Source organism: Megachile rotundata, chromosome 15, assembly GCF_050947335.1.
Source record: "Megachile rotundata isolate GNS110a chromosome 15, iyMegRotu1, whole genome shotgun sequence".
Classification (NCBI taxonomy): Eukaryota; Metazoa; Arthropoda; class Insecta; order Hymenoptera; family Megachilidae; genus Megachile; species Megachile rotundata.
In genome coordinates, this window is record NC_134997.1 from 8391639 (window position 1) to 8412393 (window position 20755).

The 20755-nt window shown below is 34.8% G+C and overlaps 1 protein-coding gene across 2 annotated transcripts in view; it reads right to left on the bottom strand.

The window, feature by feature from the left end:
* The window catches only part of LOC100883062 (uncharacterized), a 34618-nt gene extending 21279 nt beyond the window's left edge, over positions 1–13339 (bottom strand). Inside the window, exon 1 of one of the 2 annotated variants that reach the window (XM_076540388.1) lies at positions 12409–13339. In XM_076540388.1, coding sequence (XP_076396503.1) covers positions 12409–12721 — 313 coding nt within the window. In that variant the 5' untranslated portion in view covers positions 12722–13339. The remainder of the gene's footprint in view (positions 1–12408) is intronic. The other variant, XM_076540387.1, reaches the window with a different exon arrangement.
* Positions 13340–20755: the final 7416 nt, after the last annotated feature.

Here is a 20755-nt window from a genome sequence, read left to right on the forward strand (position 1 = left end):
GGTTTTGAGGAATTGGAGCTTTGGGACTTTGGGAATTTGGTAATTTGGGGATTTGGAGAATTGGAGATTTGGGAAATTAGGCATTTGGGACCTAGGGAATTCGGGATTTGCAGAATTACAGCTTTGGGACTTAGGGAATTTGCGGATTTGAGGAATTGGAACTTTGGGACTTTGGGGATTTGGAGAATTCGAGATTTGGGAAATTAGGGATTTGGAATTTGGGGAATTGGAGCTTTGGAACTTAAAGAATTTGAGAATTTGGGAATTTGGAGATTTGGGAAGTTGGGAATTTGTTAGTTTGACGATTTAGAGATTTCGGAATTTGTGAATTTAGGGATTTGTAGATTTGGGGATTTTGGAATTTGGAAATATGAGAATTGGAAAATTGGTAAAATTTGAAATTTGAAGAGTTTAGAAATTCTTAGATTGACAATTTAGAAATTTGCAAATTTGTAAATTTAGGGATTTGGATATTTGGGTATTTAGGAATTTCGAAATTTGAGAGTTTAAGAATTACTAAACTTTGAAATTTAAAGATTCGCAAATTTGAAAGTTTGTAACTCAAAAATTTCTAGATTTCACAAACATAAAATTTGAAATTCGCCACCTACAAATTTAATCACGTGACTATTAAATACTCAGAAATCCAAAAATTCAAACACTGAAAAACAAATTTAAAAAATCACAAAATCAAAAATTCATATAATTAAAAATAAAAAGTGTTCAAATATCCGTTTCAAAATTCCTAACACCCCAAGTTTTCCTCATAAAATATCCTCTTAATAAATTATCAATAAATCAACACCATTTTTCCAACATCCTATTTCAAGATTAACATCTCGATTTTTCAATTATTTAATTAAAAAAATAAAAAAATAGAATCTACCGCAGCTACAAGGTAATATACTCAGAAGTTACATTGTGCAAACAAATTAGCGATTTCCTTGTCGAATGACTTTCTAATTGCGCGAGAGCCCGATAACGCGTTCGCACGCAATTTTCACAAACGATTGTAAAACATCGTTGATGATAATTATTTTGATCTGACGATAAACACGATTTCAGGGTGCAGAAACGGTTTATAAATTTTGTAACTTCACGGCTGGCGTGCTTCGTTAACATGAAATATTCTCAGCGTTGTGAACAAGCTATTAAAGACCTTCGAAAATGAGGAATCTTTTCGTCGATAAGAAAAGAAACGCGTGATATTACGGTATTAGTTCGTGTTAATGATTAGGCGATAAATGAACAAGAGAAGGAATATAATTAATGAGACAATTTTCATAATGTTTATTAAAGAGTTACAAAACGTTTTTTAGATTGAATATTAAAAATTAATGGACGTTTGAATTAATTTTTTGGTCAGTTAATGCAAAAGTTTTACAGTGATAGAATTTATTTGAAACAATAGCAATTTTTTAAATAATGTATGATGTTAATTGTTGACGCAGTATTTTAGTTTTTAAAAAATATATTTTTTAACTTGTAAGAAAAATTAGCAAGTAAGTAGTTTTATTGGGAGAGGAATTATATGATAGTTTTTGAAGATGCTATATATTAGGGGTACCGAAAAGTAATCAAAATTTCGTTTGCTTTCGAAAAACATTTATTTATTAAAGAAATCTTAAATGCTAATCAACAAAATAATTTCCATTATTTTCTAACGCTTTTTGTTAGCGTAAAGGCAATTGTTCGATTCCCTTTTTAAAAAAGTCCTTCAATTTTTCATTGAAAAACTTTATAGTTATCGAAGAAATTTTGAATACTTTTCGGTACCCCTAATAATTAGGTAAATATCATATAATCACGTCAACTACCCCCCATTTCAGGACCTACACTAATTATGAGACACCCTGTATACTAACACTATGCATATGTAATATATATGCAACTAATATTGATGAGATAATTGTTGGACTAAATAAAAGATCTTGCAAAAATCCACTTAACAGTGAAATAGTGATTAGTTTCTAGTTCTATAAAACTACATAATAATTGTTGGACTAAATAAAAGTTCTTGCAAAAATCCACTTAACAGTGAAATAGTGATTAGTTTCTAGTCCTATAGAACTACATAGCCATTCACTTTTAATTGCTAGAAAAATAATTAATATTTACTTACATCAGTTAAAATTTGCTATAATGCTTGTTGCAAAATTTATCGAATAAATATCATAATTATTTATGTATCTTGCCACATGTTGCTAAATTAGCTACAATACATCATTAATAAAATACTCCGTTTAAAAAACGAAACCTGAAATACAATAACCTGCAGATCCTACGGTTCCAAGAACATTAAGCAGCTTATTGCAGACAGAATGGGTCTTCCGCCAATTTTTCAGTTCCACTACATCTGTAACTGGTTATCATGTAATGACTGTTATTTAAAAACCGACAGAGTCCAATCATCGCCGAAGACGGTTCCACTGAAAGATTTTTGCCTTCTATAGATTCCATTTCGATGTTCCATAAAAAAAATAGATGTAGTTTGTCTGAGGAAGTTTCCTTGAAACGATTTCGACAAACTCACATGATTACCGGCTAGAACGATAATCGTTTTGTGGTCAGTGAAATTTACTGGTATTATATCTGGATACAGTAATCTAGCTATACTAATAATTGAGACAATGTTGCAAAATACAAATTGTTGCTAGCTTTTGGTTTTGAAAACTTGGATGGAAAAATTGAAGAATTGAAGAATTGAAGAACTGAAGAATTGAAAAATTGAGGAATTGAGGAATTGAGGAATTGAGGAATTGAGGAATTAAGAAATTGAGGAATTAAGGAAATGAGGAACTGAGGAATTAAGAAATTGAGAAAGTGAAAATTTGTAGAATTGAATAAATGAATAATTGAATAATTGAAAAATGGTAAAGTTGGAAAGCCGGAAAATTGGAAAATTGAAAAATTGAAAAATTGAAGAACTGAAGAATTGAAAAAATTAGGAATTGAAGAATTGAGGAAATGAGGAACTGAGGAATTGAGGAATTAAGGAATTAAGGAATTAAGGAATTAAGGAATTGAGGAAATGAGGAACTGAGGAATTGAGAAATTGAAAAATTAAGAAAGTGGAAATTTGTAGAATTGAATAAATGAATAATTGAAAAATGGGAAAATGGGAAAATTGCAAAATTTAAAAATTTAAAAATGGAGAAGCTAAAAAAATTGAAGAACTAAACAAATTTATTCGAGAGTGAGACAATGTGAATTCAGCAGTTGTTATATTTATTATTATTATTTGCAGCAATTTAACTGAAAGTGTTCGCAGTAGGAAGCTTCTTTTACTTTAAACGCTCGAACTCGTGGGTTGACATCTGTATACGTAACACGAACTTCACATCGCACGCCATCTTATCAGTCACGCGCAGTACATTCACCCTATCTTTAACTCCATTCATTCCATCCTTTCAAATTCAAATTTCTATTCTAAAATCAGTTCTAATCCACTATCTTATTCACCCTTGTTGATTCTCAATTATACTGTAGAACCATTGTAATAGATAAAAGCATTACGATTTGCATCCAAGCGAACAAAGCAGTAGACCGTAGAGTCTATGGCGTCGGGCTTACAGGCCAGTAGCGCTTGTGGTAGACAGATTAAATTAGCGTGACTTGTGGTCACAGGACTTTCCTTTACACTGTAACTTGGGTTAGTAATTGAAAAAGACTTGGTAACAATCTTTAGTAGGAAGATTCTGTTGTAATCGTTATTGTAATAGTTATGAGGTATAAGTAGAAGTGAGATGATATGATAAATATTTGTCCGAATATACAAGTTTTTAAATTAATATATTACTAGATGATGATATTACTAAATTTTCAAATTACTAAATCATCAATTCGGCAAATTAACTAATTTTTAAATGAACAAGTTATCAATTTCCTAAATCTCGAAAATCACCAAGTCTTCAAATCTTTAAATTTCCAAATATTCAACGCTTGAGAATTTGGAGATTTGAAGATTTGAAAATTTCAAATTCCTCAAGTCCCCAAATCTCCAATTCCCCAAATCACCAAATCTCCAATTCCCCAAACTCCCAAATACCCAAATCTCCAAATCTCCAAATCTCCAAATACCCAAATCTCCAATTCCCCAAATCCCCAAATTTCCAAATCTCCAGTTCCCCAAATTCCCAAATCCCCAAATTCCCAAATCCCCAAATCCCCAAATCCCCAAATTTCCAAATTCCCAAATGCCCAAATCTCCAATTCCCCACATTCCTGAATCCCCAAATCTCCAAATCTCCAAATCTCCAATTCCCCAAATCTCCAGTTCCTCAAATCCCCAAATCCCCAAATCCCCAAATTCCCAAATCCCCAAATTCCCAAATTTCCAAATGCCCAAATCTTCAATTCCCCACATTCCTAAATCCCCAAATTCCCAAATCCTCAAATCCCCAAATCTCCAAATCTCCAAATCTCCAATTCTCCAAATCTCCAAATCTCCAAATCTCCAAATTCCCAAATTCCCAAATTCCCAAATCCCTACATCCCCAAATTCCTAAATTCCCAAATTCCCAAATTCCCAAATCCCCACATCTCCAAATCCCCACATCTCCAAATCCCCACATCTCCAAATCCCCAAATCTCCAAATTTCTCTTCGACTTACATTCAACTTCCCATCTCACGAACATAATCACCCATCTCTCCCCAAATCCCAAGAACCCCAAACACCAGCAAATCCCAAAATCCCAATGACCCAAAAATCCCCCCAAAAATCAGCGACCATAAAATTTCTCCCCTGCCCCTAGAGAGATCACATTTGCCATTGACTGTACATGGAACAAGGCCACTATTCGCGTTGGGTCGGTGTTCAAATCGGTAGTGCGGAGAAATGGAATCTACGTAGAGGGAACTTGAACCTTCAACCGGGATAAAATTACTAGGGAAGATTCAAGCGTGCATCCGATTCCAGGGACTGATAGGGACGATGGACGATATCGCACAAATCACCGGCTCACTTAACTACTATTCGTGCAAACCCTCGGCTACGAGTCCGTGGCTCCAGTTTACAGTAATTTATTAGGCGTGTAAACCTCCAGCTCTTTTGCCGGGGTCGATGGCCTCGTCCCTCTCATCAGGAGACCTTCGGCTCCTTGCTCATTTTTTTCCTCCGTCTGTTCGCGACGCGAACCTTGTTGAAATCTTCCCGACGAAGAATGCTCGGCTCCGTGAAACATTTTTTGTCGGCTGAAAATGATCGACTGCCCTCGTGTCGTGAAATTTACATCCCAACGGGGCAGCTCGTCATGTTTATTATCGAAATTGTGGGTTTATTTTATGGTGGACGATAGGGAAGGATCGTATTGACACTTTTTGATACATTTGGGGAATTTATGATGATTAATGATTGTTCATGATTATAAATTGTTCATGGAAATTGTATGAAAATATTCCTCAAATGTTAATTCGTAGCGTATAGAGAAGATCTGACAAGGTTTTGGTTAATGGCGGTTATGGGCACTGTAGAATTGCACCACCTCGCATTTTCAATTAATATTATCGATAATAATAAGTAAGAAATGTTTGACTTTGTTGATATAAATTTTTATTACGTTTCTGAACGAATATTATAAATTTTCTTTGTATATGTGTGTTTCTTTTTAAATTTTAAAACAGGTTAAAAGTTCGGAGGTGAAACCCACCTAGAGTCGCCATTTTGGATACTGAACCGGCGTATACTTAACCTCTTACACTACGATTTATTTTACAGATGCTAACTATTCAATTTTACAGTCTCAAAACGAAGAAAATTGAAATTTCATATATTTTGCATTTATGCGATCTTCGAATGTATATCTATAAATAATTTATTGCGAATAATTGAGTCAGAATAATGACGCGCGAAATTCAAATGTGTCAAACCTAAATTTGCATAAATATCGAGTTTTCTATAACAAGTTTGATTTATACAATTGAAGATCTAATCTAAACCTTAAATTAAGTTAAATCCTAACCTAAAATGTTAACGTTCTTTATTTTAACACTGCAGTAATAATTAAGTAGCTCTGACTGTCCAAAACCTTGTAGGTTAATCCAATTATTTTGAGTCAGTAAACTAAATAAATTTTTAATAATATATTTAATAGACCCCTATGGAAATTTAAATATGATATACACCTCCATTTTGATTTTAAAATAAAACTTGTCCCACTTTCAAAATAAACTCCTCGATTTAGCAGCTCAATCTCGTAAATTAGAATGTATACTCATTTCCCGTTCGCTCAGCCATTTTCCATTACAATTTCACAAGCAGTTTCTCTACGCATCTCTATGTTTCCGGAGTTAGATGCACTTTCAGTAGTGATACGCATGTCTGCGATTGCGATGCATGTTTTTTGTTCGTTCTCGAATGTCTTCATTTCGTTCCTGCGGTTACTAGATACCTGCAAACATGTCGTTGGCGAAACAGCAAGATTTGCACGGGGGAAAAATGTTGGGGCCTTTTTTGTACCCTGTCGTAAGCTGATTACGATGATTTATAGCAAACACGGAGTGCACCTTGTTGTAAATTATTTCTTGCGGTCTGTTTTTCTGCGTTTACCTCTGCGTTCTTTATGGGGTGTGTCGGTGCTTAATCCGAAAATTGTGGTTTATGGCCTTGGCGGGTTTATGGAATAATTGAAATATGATGCACTGTTGATGTGGATTACTATTTTGAAAACTTAATTTTTTTAAAAATATGATTCGACATACACAGATGTATTTTAAGAAGAATTATTAAAATAATTCATAAATATATTACATTATGTAACAATATGAACTTCGTGTGCATAAGTATATTAATTATATGAACAGTTAATAAACAGTACTTCTCATTAAACATATGCAATATTTAAAAAATCAACAAACTCAAAAATTGTAATATTAAAAAGTGCTCAAATAATATAATTCACTAATAAATAATATCATATAATTTACGATAAGTAAACTATAATATCTCTGTTCTCAGAATTGACAAGTTCACCCTGTTTCACAAGCAACGCCCTGAAAAATCGCTGTATCGCAAAATAACGCGTATATTGACTCCTAATTATTTATTTTACGAGTCCCGTCATATTACAGTCATAAAACTACAATTCAGGTTTCATCGTGACTACACTCTGCCACATTTTATGACACTACACGCAAAGTAATAAACTTTTCTTCGTAACTATAGTCCCGATTAGCAGCCATTAGCTTTATTTTTATCTCCTGTGGATAGTTTATGTTATTTGTTGGCATTTTGCTGCTATCGTTAAACGGTTAAATGAACGCCATAATATAACATGATGTACCTAAATGCATTTCACATATTTCCTATGGCTTATTCGCAGATCAAAACGTTCGTTTGGCAGAAGGGTAAAATTAATTGTATACAACTTGCTTGCTGTTGTTTCTTATGGTTTTATATTTTTGAAGAAACTTATAAGAGTAACAAACAACCACAGTCATAAAATCGTCAAACATCATCCACAGTGAACCGCGATCTCCGATGAGTTTCGGGTCTCAGAATAGTTTATCTGTAATCCGATTCGACGATATCGATAGAAGGAACGATCGCGTATTTCATGCACGTGTGTCGGACAAATGGGATTAGTCGAGTGACGAAAGTGTCCGCTCGGAACGGAATCGATCGTGCCGGTTGAAATTCCACGATGACGCAGAAGGAAAAGTGGCCGGTGAAACAGTTAGTCAGGATCGAGTGGTGCACTCGGTTCGTCGTGGCACCTGAGAATTTCTTGTTGCACTCGAATCACAAAGAGTCCTTGCTGGCTGATTGGCCTGACACGGGATCGATTCACCTAATGAAGCCACCTGGGTATAAGGAAACGCGATTTTCTATCCTGTCGTTCGTGATCTCACGGAGAAAACAGCCTGGCCATGATCGTTTAGAACGAAATACGGGGAAATCAATTTCACCGGTTTACAAAGTTCCTGTTCTTTTTTCTTTTGCGGTAATACCAACTAACTTCTCTCTATGGGTGGTACATGAGGATCGTTGTTGCTGCAGATTGTGTGAGGGTACAGTCAAACACAAAATTTTCATCGTATAGGCGTTTCAAGATTTTTCTGTTAAGAATCTGTTAAGGTGTTTCAAGATTTTTCTGTTAAGAATTAATTTAATTTAATAGACTTATTACGGTTTAATACATATTTGAGGTTAGGTAGATTAGAAATGGTCAAACATTTATTAAGCATGGTTATATTGGACATATACATAAATAATTTTGACATTTGTTTAATATTTTTTGTGTTAAATAATTGAAATGAAAACTTCTTCCATTTGTTACAAAAACTTATTAACTTGTTTTCTTTGTGTGTCAAAGAGATTTGTCATTTGAATCAGATTTACCTGTCATGCAGGAGTAAGGTTATGGTCGACGATTAAATAGCTTCAAACTTAGAATTAAAATTAATTTATTCGTTAACTAGAATTTAGAATTAAAATTGCTTATTTGTAATTGAAAATTATTATAATCAATCCAATATTAATTGTTTGGGAATAAAATTATCGATGATTAAATAAGTTTGATGGTGAATAGCGGAATAGCAAAATGGCGGACTACTAGGGTGCTAAGATGGCGGACTAGAAAAGTAAAATGGCGGACAACTAGAATAGCAAAATCCACTTCAAGAGTAAAAAAGCAAATTCCTAAAATAATAAAACAGCAAACCACTCAAACAAATAATAAAATAAAACATGGCACCCACTCTTACAATCTCACAAACACACATAATAATAATAATACACGTACTAATAATAAGCACTAAATCCCCGGAAATCTCTGATTTACGTAACAGTTCTGCTAAATACTTAGCAGCCTACCCGCAGAGAATCCGAACGATCTGATGATACAGGCCCATAAACACGCGTGAAAAATACGTTTTTTCTCCCCATATAGACCAGAATCCCCCTTAAAAGGTATACAAAGGTGCTAAGCGAACAGTAAATGGATCCGAGATTGTCACGTGGGCATGGGTCAGGTTTTTATCACCTTTACGAGGCTCATCGTGAATTGTGTTGTACTTATAGCGAATTCGTAGGCGTTAAATAATGCTTCCTTAGTCAATTTATTGTTAGTGCCTGTTCAATATAAGCCTCATCCGACACGCAAATCCTAGGTATTTACGAGTTAGTTGTAAAACTATGCTACGATAAATTGGAGCGGGCCAATTTGTCTTGCCATTCCGCGGAATTATACTTATGATCCTTCCTTGGAGAAAAAATATGAAGTTGAAACTTTATCTAAATCTTTTTTCAAAAAATTTTCGAATGTAATCTGAAATTTTGTAGTACGTTAAAGTTAACCTAAAGTACTACTAAGAATCCGTGATCGTAAGATGAATCCTAAGAATCAGATAACAAAAAGTAGCAACAAACCCCGAATCAATGATTACAAATTCGAGTTACCAACGAATGATAATTACATCACGGTCGAGTTCCATTTTGTTTCGTCCGCGCCGTAAGTACAAACTTCACGCCAGACGAAAATCAATCTTTCGAATGATTTTAATCATCTCTTACCAAGTACGTTTTGCGTCGTAGATCAACGTCAATCCGAGACGGAAAGGTCAGTGAAGGCCCGCCGCGTACTCTCCATCATTTCGATATCCCGAAACAATGATTCATTCATTCGTTCGCGTAAAACGAGTATGCGTAGGCCGATTGAATATAGTAAACTCGAAAAAATGTCGCAATCGGTACGGCATTTTTCCCCGGTGAATCAACCATCTCCACGCAATAACATCCATAAAAACAAAATTCGTAACAGGTTTTTTGCGCTTGACGTCAGCTACGTTGCGACCTCCTTTCGTCTTGGCCGATCAAATCAACAGGTTGATCCGTTAGGCGTTGCTTCAATAACGCTGCCGTGTCGCAACTTGAGTAAGAGGTAGACATGTTAACCACCACATGCCCACTCAACGTCCGCAACGTTTTCATTAGATGAACCGAGTAGGACGAGGACTACTGCTCTGATCCTGGGTGCAACCTTCTATTCATGCTGCAAAGTACGGACTCTGTACTCCAATTTTCTTTCGGGTTAGAGAAGATAGGCATCTCTACATATTCCACTATTACTTCAGAAATGGCAATAGACACGGACACCGACAATTCATATGACAAGACAGTCTTATGTCATATGTGGCATATGTGGATGGCGAACAGACTCAAAGGAGAGGGACTATGAGGGTCCTTACTGAGGAGACCATTGTATATTCTAACGGATGGAAGATGAAATCGAAAGATTATGTGTCCTTGCTCTTATGTCATATGTGGCATATGTGGACGGCGCTGCAGACTCAAAGGAAACAAACCCATGAGGGTCACTATTGAAACTATTGTATACTCTAACGGAGTGAAAAACGAAATTGGAAGATACTCTTGTTCTTACATGTATGTCATATGTGACATATGTGAACGACACATGTATAAAGACAAGCTGAGTTAAAGGGAAGGATCTTATGAGGGTCCCTCATGTTGAGACACTGATATACTCTGACCGATGAAAGATGAAATCGAAAGATTATGTGTCCTTGCTCTTATGTCATATGTAGCATATGTGGACGGTAAGCAAACTCAAAGGAAAGCTCATGAGGGTCCTCACTGTTGAGACTATTGTACTCTAACGGAGTGGAAGACGACATTGGAAGATACTTTTGTTCTTATGACATATGTTACATACGTGAGTAACACATGTGTGAAGACAAACTGAATCAAAGGAAAGGAACTTCTGAGGGTCCCTCATGTTGAGACACTGATGTACAATGGATGAAAGATGAAATCGAAAGATTACGTATCCTAGCTCTTATGTCATATGTGGCATATGTGGACGGCGCTGCAGACTCAAAGGAAAGGAACTTCTGAGGGTCCCTCGTGTTGCGACAATATTACACTAACGGACGAAAGATGAAATCGGAAGATCGAGTACTGTTGTTCATATGTCATATGTGGCATATGTGAACCGTGTAAACTTAGTCAAAGAAAAGGAACATCTAAGGGTTCCTCATGAGGTTATTATACACTAACAGATTAGCAGATATATTTGAAAGATGTACTCTTGTACTTGTCATATGTGACATATGTGGAGTTGCAAACTTAGTTAAAGGAACGAACATAGGATCCTTAATTGTGAGATACTGATGTACACTAGGGGATTAACACATGAAATCAAAAGATGCACCCTTGTTCTTATGTCATATGTGGCATATGTGGATGGTGCTGAAAATTTAGTTTAATGAAAACACGAACAAAACTATGTAATCTAAAGCACATGCTCCATCATGGAATCCAAATATTAATATCTGTGACTACAGTATTAGAGCTCTACGTGAACCGGGTGCGATATTTTCACTGAACATCCTTAAAGGACAACCGGCCGGATCTTGAACTTTCCGTTCTAATCTCGGTCGTTCTAATAGTTTGCCATTATCCCGTTTTATGGTCTCGTAAGTTGTGCGTTGAACGTCAGAAAAGCAACATGGACGCTTCACGAAGATATCGTCGCGTCGGGGTCGTCGGGTCCAGTTTCGTAACTTATTGCCACAATGTGGTTTACGATTCAAAAGGACGTGCTCCGATAATACCGATCCGTTTAAAATCCTTTCTGAAAACGTCGTCGACGGTTCTCCCGGAGCCGTATAACCAGTTTCAGTGATCTAAGCTGGTTATCACAACCGTTCCCGTTTGCTTAGCCGAGCATAATTTACGTTTTCCTGAAAATATCTACCGGATACCGAGCCCATTAAAAGTTAACCGCTGGTTGTCCGCGATTATGGTTCACTGTCAATTACGAGTGGGCCCTGTTGTTCATTTTTCGCTTTCCATCTCCTTTCCGTTTCTTTCCGAGCGTTTCGAACTGGTTCTACGACCGATACGTCCCGAGTCAAAAATTCGACAGATACGTTGTTTTCCTGCTCGATTTTCCGCGCCGAGTGTTCGATGACAAATAGGAAGTCGGTGAAACTGGATAAGGTGTTGCATTCAACTGGTTCCGTGAAATCAAGTGGAAACTCGACGGTTTCGCCAGGAAGGGTTTCGTAATATTCTAGAGGAAGTAGAATGATGTATCGATATTTTTTGATGTAGCGATTTCATGTAACGATACATGAAATATACATTTATTACTAACTGTAGGCTATAACTTTGCACTATATTATAGATTTTGATGTTATACAGAAATTGTGTACACCACGTACATATACTATACTAATGAACAGAATAGAATTACAATTTTGACCAAAGAATTCAACCATAACATAACTTTTCAACAAAAAATATATTTATACCTTTTTAACAAGATATCTTCAAGATATCAATATCATCTTCATAACACAAGAAAATTACCAATAACAAAGTTAATCAAAATTAAAGAAGTAATTGTCTTCATAAGTGTTGAAGGAAAGTATGTGATAGAACTCACCCGGATAGCCCTCTGGAATGACTATTTCCGGTCCCACTTTGACATCATGCCGATAGCGATGTATCAGCAGGGTCGCGGTAACTCGAAGCGATTTTTGTTGCTGTTTGTACAGCAACACCGGCCTGCCGCCGGTCCCTTCGAGTCTGACGACTCTCGGCAATGAGAATCGATCTAGAAACTCTCGAAGGGGCATATAATTGCCACCGGAGCCGGAACTGCCCTCGGCCGTCGCCTCCCTGGAGCTAGGCAGCGATTTGGGCAGCGAAGGCACCTCCTCGCTGGACATCGTCGAAAATTCACCGTTCGACGACATTGTTCCGCCTCGTTCACTTTTGCAACACTTTCCTCTATTTCTTCAGCTTCCGTTTCGCATCGTCAAACACCGACAGAGATCCCACTCGGTGTTACGCGAAAGACTTTGAAACGTTTCTTTAGAACTTTCCAGAGCGACACGTCGTTTAATCTCAGCCACGAAAGAACGAATCTCGCGTTTATTTTCGGAGGCATTTTTAGCCCAGCGACATCTGCTGATTAACAATAAACCGGCGACTGGTTCAGAACTCTTTGAACTCAGAACGAATTCCCATCGGAATCATCGAATTCGAATTGATCGATCATCGATTCACTGGACACTAACTGTTACCGAGCAACAGCACGCAGTGAGATCAACGACCACGGTTCCACCTTTCGATCATCACCTCCCCAAACTTTGTCTCAACATTGTGGATTCCTGAAAGGATCCGAGCAGACAGCTGATACTGAGACATCCATCTGGTATAAATCCTGAAGGCCAGATCCTCATCCAAATTCCATTCAAATTAAAGGAAGTGTCTGGACCTGGATCACAAATGGTACACTGTTCACGAAAAGGCACGAGGTCTCGGAGAACCGATCGAACCGGCGGACGCGAAGTCACTGACGCCCGGCGTGACTGAGGCAAGCGTAAGAGACCCACAACCCACACCAACACGAACCGGTTGTAAGCGTGTTGGTTCCACCACAGTGATTGTCAGCCCCGTCGGTGGACTACCAGCAGCGCTGCTGGTGAAGTCCTTTGCCTCGGAGTCTGTCCAGGCTAACAGAATACGTGGCTATGCTCTCGACCTACGAGACGTGGGCTTATTCAATTGGACTCTTATTGTGTTCGAGGAACTGTCCTGACAGAAGCGAACCGCCTTTAATAGTTTCTCTAGCAACGTAATCGGGTGTGGTAAGTGAAGTTGCTGCGTGTACACGTCTCCGGTTACGAGTATCAACAGTTTGACAGGGTACATGCGAACCGATACTATTCGATGCCGATGAATTAGCTTTGCAGGAATCGAACGGAGTCTCAATTGTATTGTGGTTTGTTCGAGTTAATCGAACGGTCTCGCGTGCTGGATTTGCTTCTCTTGTTTTCTTGGAACGGTCGATTTGTAATGGATTTTAGTGACGTTATAGTTGTGACTTGTTGGTTGTGGTTTAGTTTGATAGGCTGGGGTTTATGAACTGGGAAGTTTGAGAGGTTTAAACTAGAATTGAACACGGCAGGTCTTAGGTCATAAAATTCTGAAGTTATATAATAAAAATTGTATAATCTGAAACTTCTAAATTTTGCAGAAAAACATTTAGAACAACTCCAAAATGTTTACTTTGAAAAATAGACAAAAGCAAATTACTTTCAGTAATTATTTTGTTCGGATGTCATTAAGATGATACACTGAAATATTATTTAAAGAAGTAGAATTTGCATCCTGGTAATTCTAGTATATTGAACTTGAATATGAATACAAATTATAAAAGAATGATTTAGTAAAATAATTGTCTATATCGTGCAAATATTTTGATAGGGTGTAATTGCATAAACATCCGCATTCAGCTAATAACTCAGCGTTCCGCTCTTATTTGTTCCACTCTTTGTTCCAATTGTAGATTTCACTTCAATTTCGCGGCTACACAAGCGTGAAATAATAGCTCAGCGTCCCGCAATTTGCTGTGATATAACTGTGATAATAGTAGTTATATATTCTTTATTTCCAGCCTCAGACAAGAAATATAGACTTTAGGATGTTCGTGGTTATTTCAACCTTACTAAATTAATTTAATTCTCAGTCTTCTCTCTTTACTTTCATTTCTTGTCTTTTTAATACACTTTTAATTAACGGTTATGTCTGAACCTTAGGACGACAAATTATTGCTGCATTTGTTATTTAGAGGTTTAGTTGTTAATATCAATTATTATTGGTGTAACTGTTAATTAAAATCATGGGTAATGGATAATATAATGAATGAATAAACTAATATTAATTATAGTGCAAATGATGTAAATGTACTAACGATTTACAGAGATGTTCAAATTATATGTTTCAAATAGCGCGCGCTATATTACGTCTAACATCACGTGTTATTTGCGGTATAATGGCCGACCAAAAAATGTTAAACTCTACCATAAATTTGTTCTTACGTTCATAGGTAGACAGTAATCTTGTAGTATAATAAATTTTCATTCTATTTTGAATACAGTAAATTTTCCTCTATATTACAAAAATTTTTAATGAAAACTTGATAAATACTTTGAATTATAGAAATGAAACATGGAGGTGCAATTTCTTGTATGACTCCATGTTTAATATCTTGCTTTTTTGATATTTTTATTTTACAAAAATTTAATTAATTTCTGTACACAGTATTGAATGTCAATATCGAGTACAGAGTTTATTCAGAAAAGGATCACGCTACTATTTACTATTATGGAAACTTTATATAAATGGCTATAAGTTTGAAGTACTTTACAAAAAAAAGCAAGCGTCTAAGAATTTTATATGCATTTTTATTAAATCTTCAACAAATATGTCATTCCGATTAATTGTAGTACGATTCGAAGCGACAGAGCGTCAGCCATATTGATCCAAACTGGACGTGACCTCAGATGGCGGTAAATTCAAATCTATTCGCGCGGAAATGAGTTTTCGTAATAAAACAAAAGAAATATTCTTATCGATTTAATTTGAAATAATACTAAATCTATCACTACATTAAATATACTTATGAAGACGAATTTTAATAGTAAAGTAACAAAATAAATTTCATATAAAATTTTTAAATTGACGCAATAGTAGCACAAATTTAAATAATGTACTTAATATTTAATGTTCTTTATATTTATTGAAATTATTAATATGTTTTTATATGAATTTACATTTATAAAAATTACTAATTTACTTTTATATCAATTTACATTTATCAAAATTATTAATTTATTCTTACATGAATTTACATTCGTAAAAATTATTAATTTGCTCTTATACTTTCACACATTCTGAATTATAAATTTAAAATTATCAACGTAATCGTATACAATTTAAATTAATTTATTAATACGATTAGGCAAACTTGTCGTTCGTTCTCATTCCACTAAAACTTAAAAGGCAAATCCGCATGAGGCATCATCACGAAAGATCTTCAAGTAAAACTTGACGTTCGCCATAAAACTCGTACCCGTAATACCTCTCCTTATACAGTTATCTTCCGACGCTAAAGGGAAATGGTACGTGCCTCCTTTTTCGCGAAATGAACATTTAATTATATCATTTTATTCACCTCATCCTCCGCCGAACGATGCGCACGTGAGATAATAAAAAACACGAAGGAAACAGCTATGGTTCCTGGGAAGCCTGGAAAGTGGAACGACCTTGAGTTTCATTGTCGAAGAAATCCTTGCGAGAACAACGAGCATGTGTGTATGTACCCGATTGCATCATAGCGTGGCCAGTGATACGTGTTCACACGATTATTTCGCGATACCCCCTTTTCTTTTTTCACGGGAATCACACTCTTTTGTTCGACGATTGCGTATGTCCTCACGTTGTTAGCGATGATATACGATACAGAAGATTGTTGCCACATTCAGACTCGAAATGTGATGCTGACTGAGATTGTTTGCTGGCTAGGTTAGGTTTGATAAATAGATCATAGTTTCTGTGATTATGTCAAGAGTTGGCAGATGTCAAGGACTCCGCATGAATAAACGCTCAAATAGTCAAACTTTAAGGCTTCAAAATATTTGTCTCAAAAGTGATTCAATTTTCAAATTTTTATACCCCTTTCACAAGGTTAAAATTTATGTAATTTTCAATTTATAAAATTTATAAAAACGTCATTAAATTTTGTAGCTTATTTTTAAAAATTGTGAAAATCTACGTTAATATGTTTTTGAATAAATAAGGTTAACATTTATGTAATTTACAATTTATAAAATTTATAAAAACGTTATTAAATTGTGTACTTCATATTTTAAGATTGTGAAGATTTACGTTAGTAAGTTTTCGAATAAATAAGGTAATTTTCTTATCGGAAAAGTAGGTTTCAAATTCCGAATTTGGAGATGTAGGTTGCAAAGGCGCGTGACAAAATCGTGACATTTCTTGGTTGCGAAATTAAAGGCAAACAAGGAAGGTTTTGAACGAGGACTTCTCTTCTTTTGGGTTTTACGATTATAAGATGACATCAGACCAAGTAGGATTCGAAGTCGTTATTTAGACTTTTAAGATGAAAGTTTAATAAATGTTCGCAATCGTTCGTCGGGTATTCTATTTATATGTGATGCTCTTAGGAATGATTCATAACGAAGTGTGTTCGAATCGTTGTTTTATAATATAAAGAGGAAAATATTGTCACTGTTCATTACAAAAAAAAACTGGTAGTTCTGAAATATAACTTTGTATATTATTATTACTAGATTTTTATTTTTTTTTAGTTGAAATAATAACAAATTGTTCATTTATATACTTTCAAATTGTACAAATTAAAAATTTGGGGCTTTAGAAACTTTGAAAACAGGAATTTTTGTAGCGAAAGTTTAAGAATAGAATTTTTGCTGTTTAATGATACTGAAATATTAATTTTGTAACTTCACAATTTGGTAATTTGATATTTTCATAATTTGATAATTTCAACTAATTTGTAATGAGTCGAAGAATTGAAAAATTGAAAAATTGGAAAGTTGGAAAATTGATAATTTGAAGAATTGAATAATTGAATAATCGAATAATGGAATAATTGAATAATGGAATAATTGAATAATGGAATAATTGAATAATGGAATAATTGAATAATGGAATAATTGAATAAGGGAATAATTGAATAATTGAAGAATTGCAGAATTGAAAAATTGAAAAATTTTTTATATGTTACAATGAACAACAATAACCCGACACATCTTCACCGTATTCATATCTCTTCCACAATAATTAACAAAAAAATGTGTATAACAAGTCGCTAATTCAATTTTGCCAAAAACCTCGTCCCTTCGTCCAAATCCGTTGCTCCAAAATTACGAAGAATCCTTAAACCCCAAAAAATGTTCCTTTCAAGCAAATATTTGAAGCATAGCACGCAGCACTAATTTCTCCATAACGACAAACACAAACGAACACCTTTTGGCTTCTTTCACTTCCTCAAAACTATATTTACCCACCCTGTTAGCGCATCGTAAAGCTAAATTGTCGTAATACTTAACGAAATTCTTTGTTTTTCTCGAATTCTTCGTGTTTCCAGTACGAAACTGGACAAACGGAACTGTTTATCGATGGCCGTGCAAAAAAATTTCGCACGGTGTTAATCGAGTGGCAAATTATCGATTCGACGTCGACAATTCCGTAGCAGGAAGTAAATCGACGGTTCTGCTAACAGTAAATCGAGACTGGAATACCAATGAGTGAACGGCATTCGATGGCCAACGATTTTATCAAATTGAATCAATTTCAACGTTGCTTTTTATGAAAATGTTTTGATTCTTCGCGTGACAAATCGATCTTCAAGATTTTGAGAGTCATTTGACACCACAAATTTAGTAGAGTGGAACTACGGGTTCACCGTGAAACGTTAAATCGAAAATACGTTTTATAAAATAAAATTTGTGTATGGATTGGTTTTCGAGAAAATTGAATTGTAAAATTAGTTAGAAACTTATCGCAAACAAGATTAGAATTTTAACAATTCGGTTCATTCGGCCATTATTGAAGGTCACGTGACTCTGAGCGATTGAGTCACGTGGCTCTGACCGATCGAGTCACGTGACGCCTAAACCTAACCTATTTCGCACTTTAACAAATTTCGGGTTTCACTTCAATATTAATTATTCAAACGACTCAAGATTTTGAAATAGAGAAATATACCTAAAATTTCAATTTTATTTATTTATTTTAACGTTGCAGTAATGCGTAAATATTTTAACTGCCTTTGTTTATATTAATTTAAATTTCCAACTGAGACTCTTATGGCCAATGACACATATAGTTCATACATCAATTTTTTTTTAAATAATTTATTATTTACTCCGAATTAGTATACATATATATAGTACTTATTGCTAATATTAAATACTATAAAATACTAGTATACAGTAAGAATTCACTCAACGTAATTCTGCCCAACTTCCTATAACCATAAAAATAAATTCTAGCAATCTTTCAAGTTTAAAACTGTAATTACTCATCCCAAAATATAACTACAATGGTTTTAACGTTAAAATAGCGTATAGTTTAAACTAGTCGCGGAACAGAGAGAACAAGGTGTTCCATCAAAAGAACTTAATGCCCCGCTCAGGAGACGTTCACGTGGGCGCATAAAAAACGGAATTTTTGCGTCGAAAAATTTACTGTCGTACGTTGAAGGAGATTTTACGAGCGCAACGACCTGTCCAACGAAACCTGCTTTATGTGGCAGCTTTGAACGATAAGGTTCTCGCTACCGTTTCGTCTTATCGGCTCCGCAAGGTATGGCAGTTTCATGGTACCGTTTTCTTTTACATTTGCATGGAGTCAAGTACGCGGAATCACTATCACCGACCATTTAAATAATAAGTTTCACGAGATTTATAAAATGGACCTTTGTGGACTTATCTTTTATCGGGATCACGAGTAACATTCGAAGACCGAAGGATGGTAGGTTTGTAAAAGGTTTGTGTACTGGGTGGACTGAAATTTCTGTTCTTTTGCGTTGATGTGGAAAGATATGTATGTACATTTATGCACTCATAAATATTATGTGGTTTAAGTAGTTTATGTAGTTTATGTCATATTTGTGTAGTTTTAAATATTACTATATCATTTTATACATAATATTTTGTGTATTAAAATTAATATTAATTTTAATATTAATATTAATATGTACATATATAGTTCTTTCTTTATGCTATAAATTATGTAAGATTTATCTTGAGGAATTTTTCTAATAAATAAACTTGAAGAATATTTATTTTATATACACAAAAATAAACATTGCTAAAATTTAATTTTTATATAAATTCATTTATCTAAGAGCTTAAAGAATTTTTCTAATAAATAAACTTGAAGAATTTTTATTTATTTTATATACACTATATTTATATTTATATTTATATTTATTTTATAATATTTATTTTATATACACAAAAATAAACATTGCTAAAATTTCATTTTTCTATAAATTCATTTATCTAAGAGGTTGATGAATTTTTCTAATAAATAAACGTGAAGAATATTTATTTTATATACACAAAAATAAACGTTGCTAAAATTTCATTTTTATATAAATTTATTTATCTAAAAGCTTGATGAATTTTTCTAATAAATAAACTTGAAGAATATTTATTTTATATACACAAAAATAAACATTGCTAAAATTGAATTTTTATATAAATTTATATATCTAAAAGCTTGACAAATTTTTCTAATAACCTCGAAGAATATTTATAATACCTGAACATGTTCAGTAAATTTTCAGAAATATTATCCATGCATAAGAATAAAATGAAGCGTCAGTAAATGAATGAAAGTAATACGTACACCATAATTATTGAAATAGGAGTAGTTCGCGCGTGCTAATACGTAGTGTGGTATAAAAACGTGTAACCGATATCTGAGTCGCGATCTCGGATTTACGGTGGTTAAAGGAGCATCATCGTCATCGTATCGAATGCAACAGAGAGTGTCATGCACCGTGCGAAGGTGCGGTCGCCACTTTAGCGTGACACTAATGAGCGGACCGACCGGTCCCGTTGTAATTGGTTAGTTAGCACATTTATTTCATATGAAACGCCGAATGAAAAATGCGAAGCGCGTGCGTCCTAATTGGCGGCTGTGCCATTCTCGGCGTGAATCGTGAACAGATCGGTTTGCACGATATCGGATCGTTGACACCGGTGACCGAATAACGTTGCCCTTAAGGGGTCGCTATCGAATTACCAACGCGAGAATTATAGGTTTCTATTAATTTACTACCTAACCTGCCAATTTTACAAGCTTCTCTCACCTTGCAACATATACTATTTTTGAAATCTAGCTCACATTTTTTTTAAAATTTTGTATTAAGTAGGTACAGTGTCTGG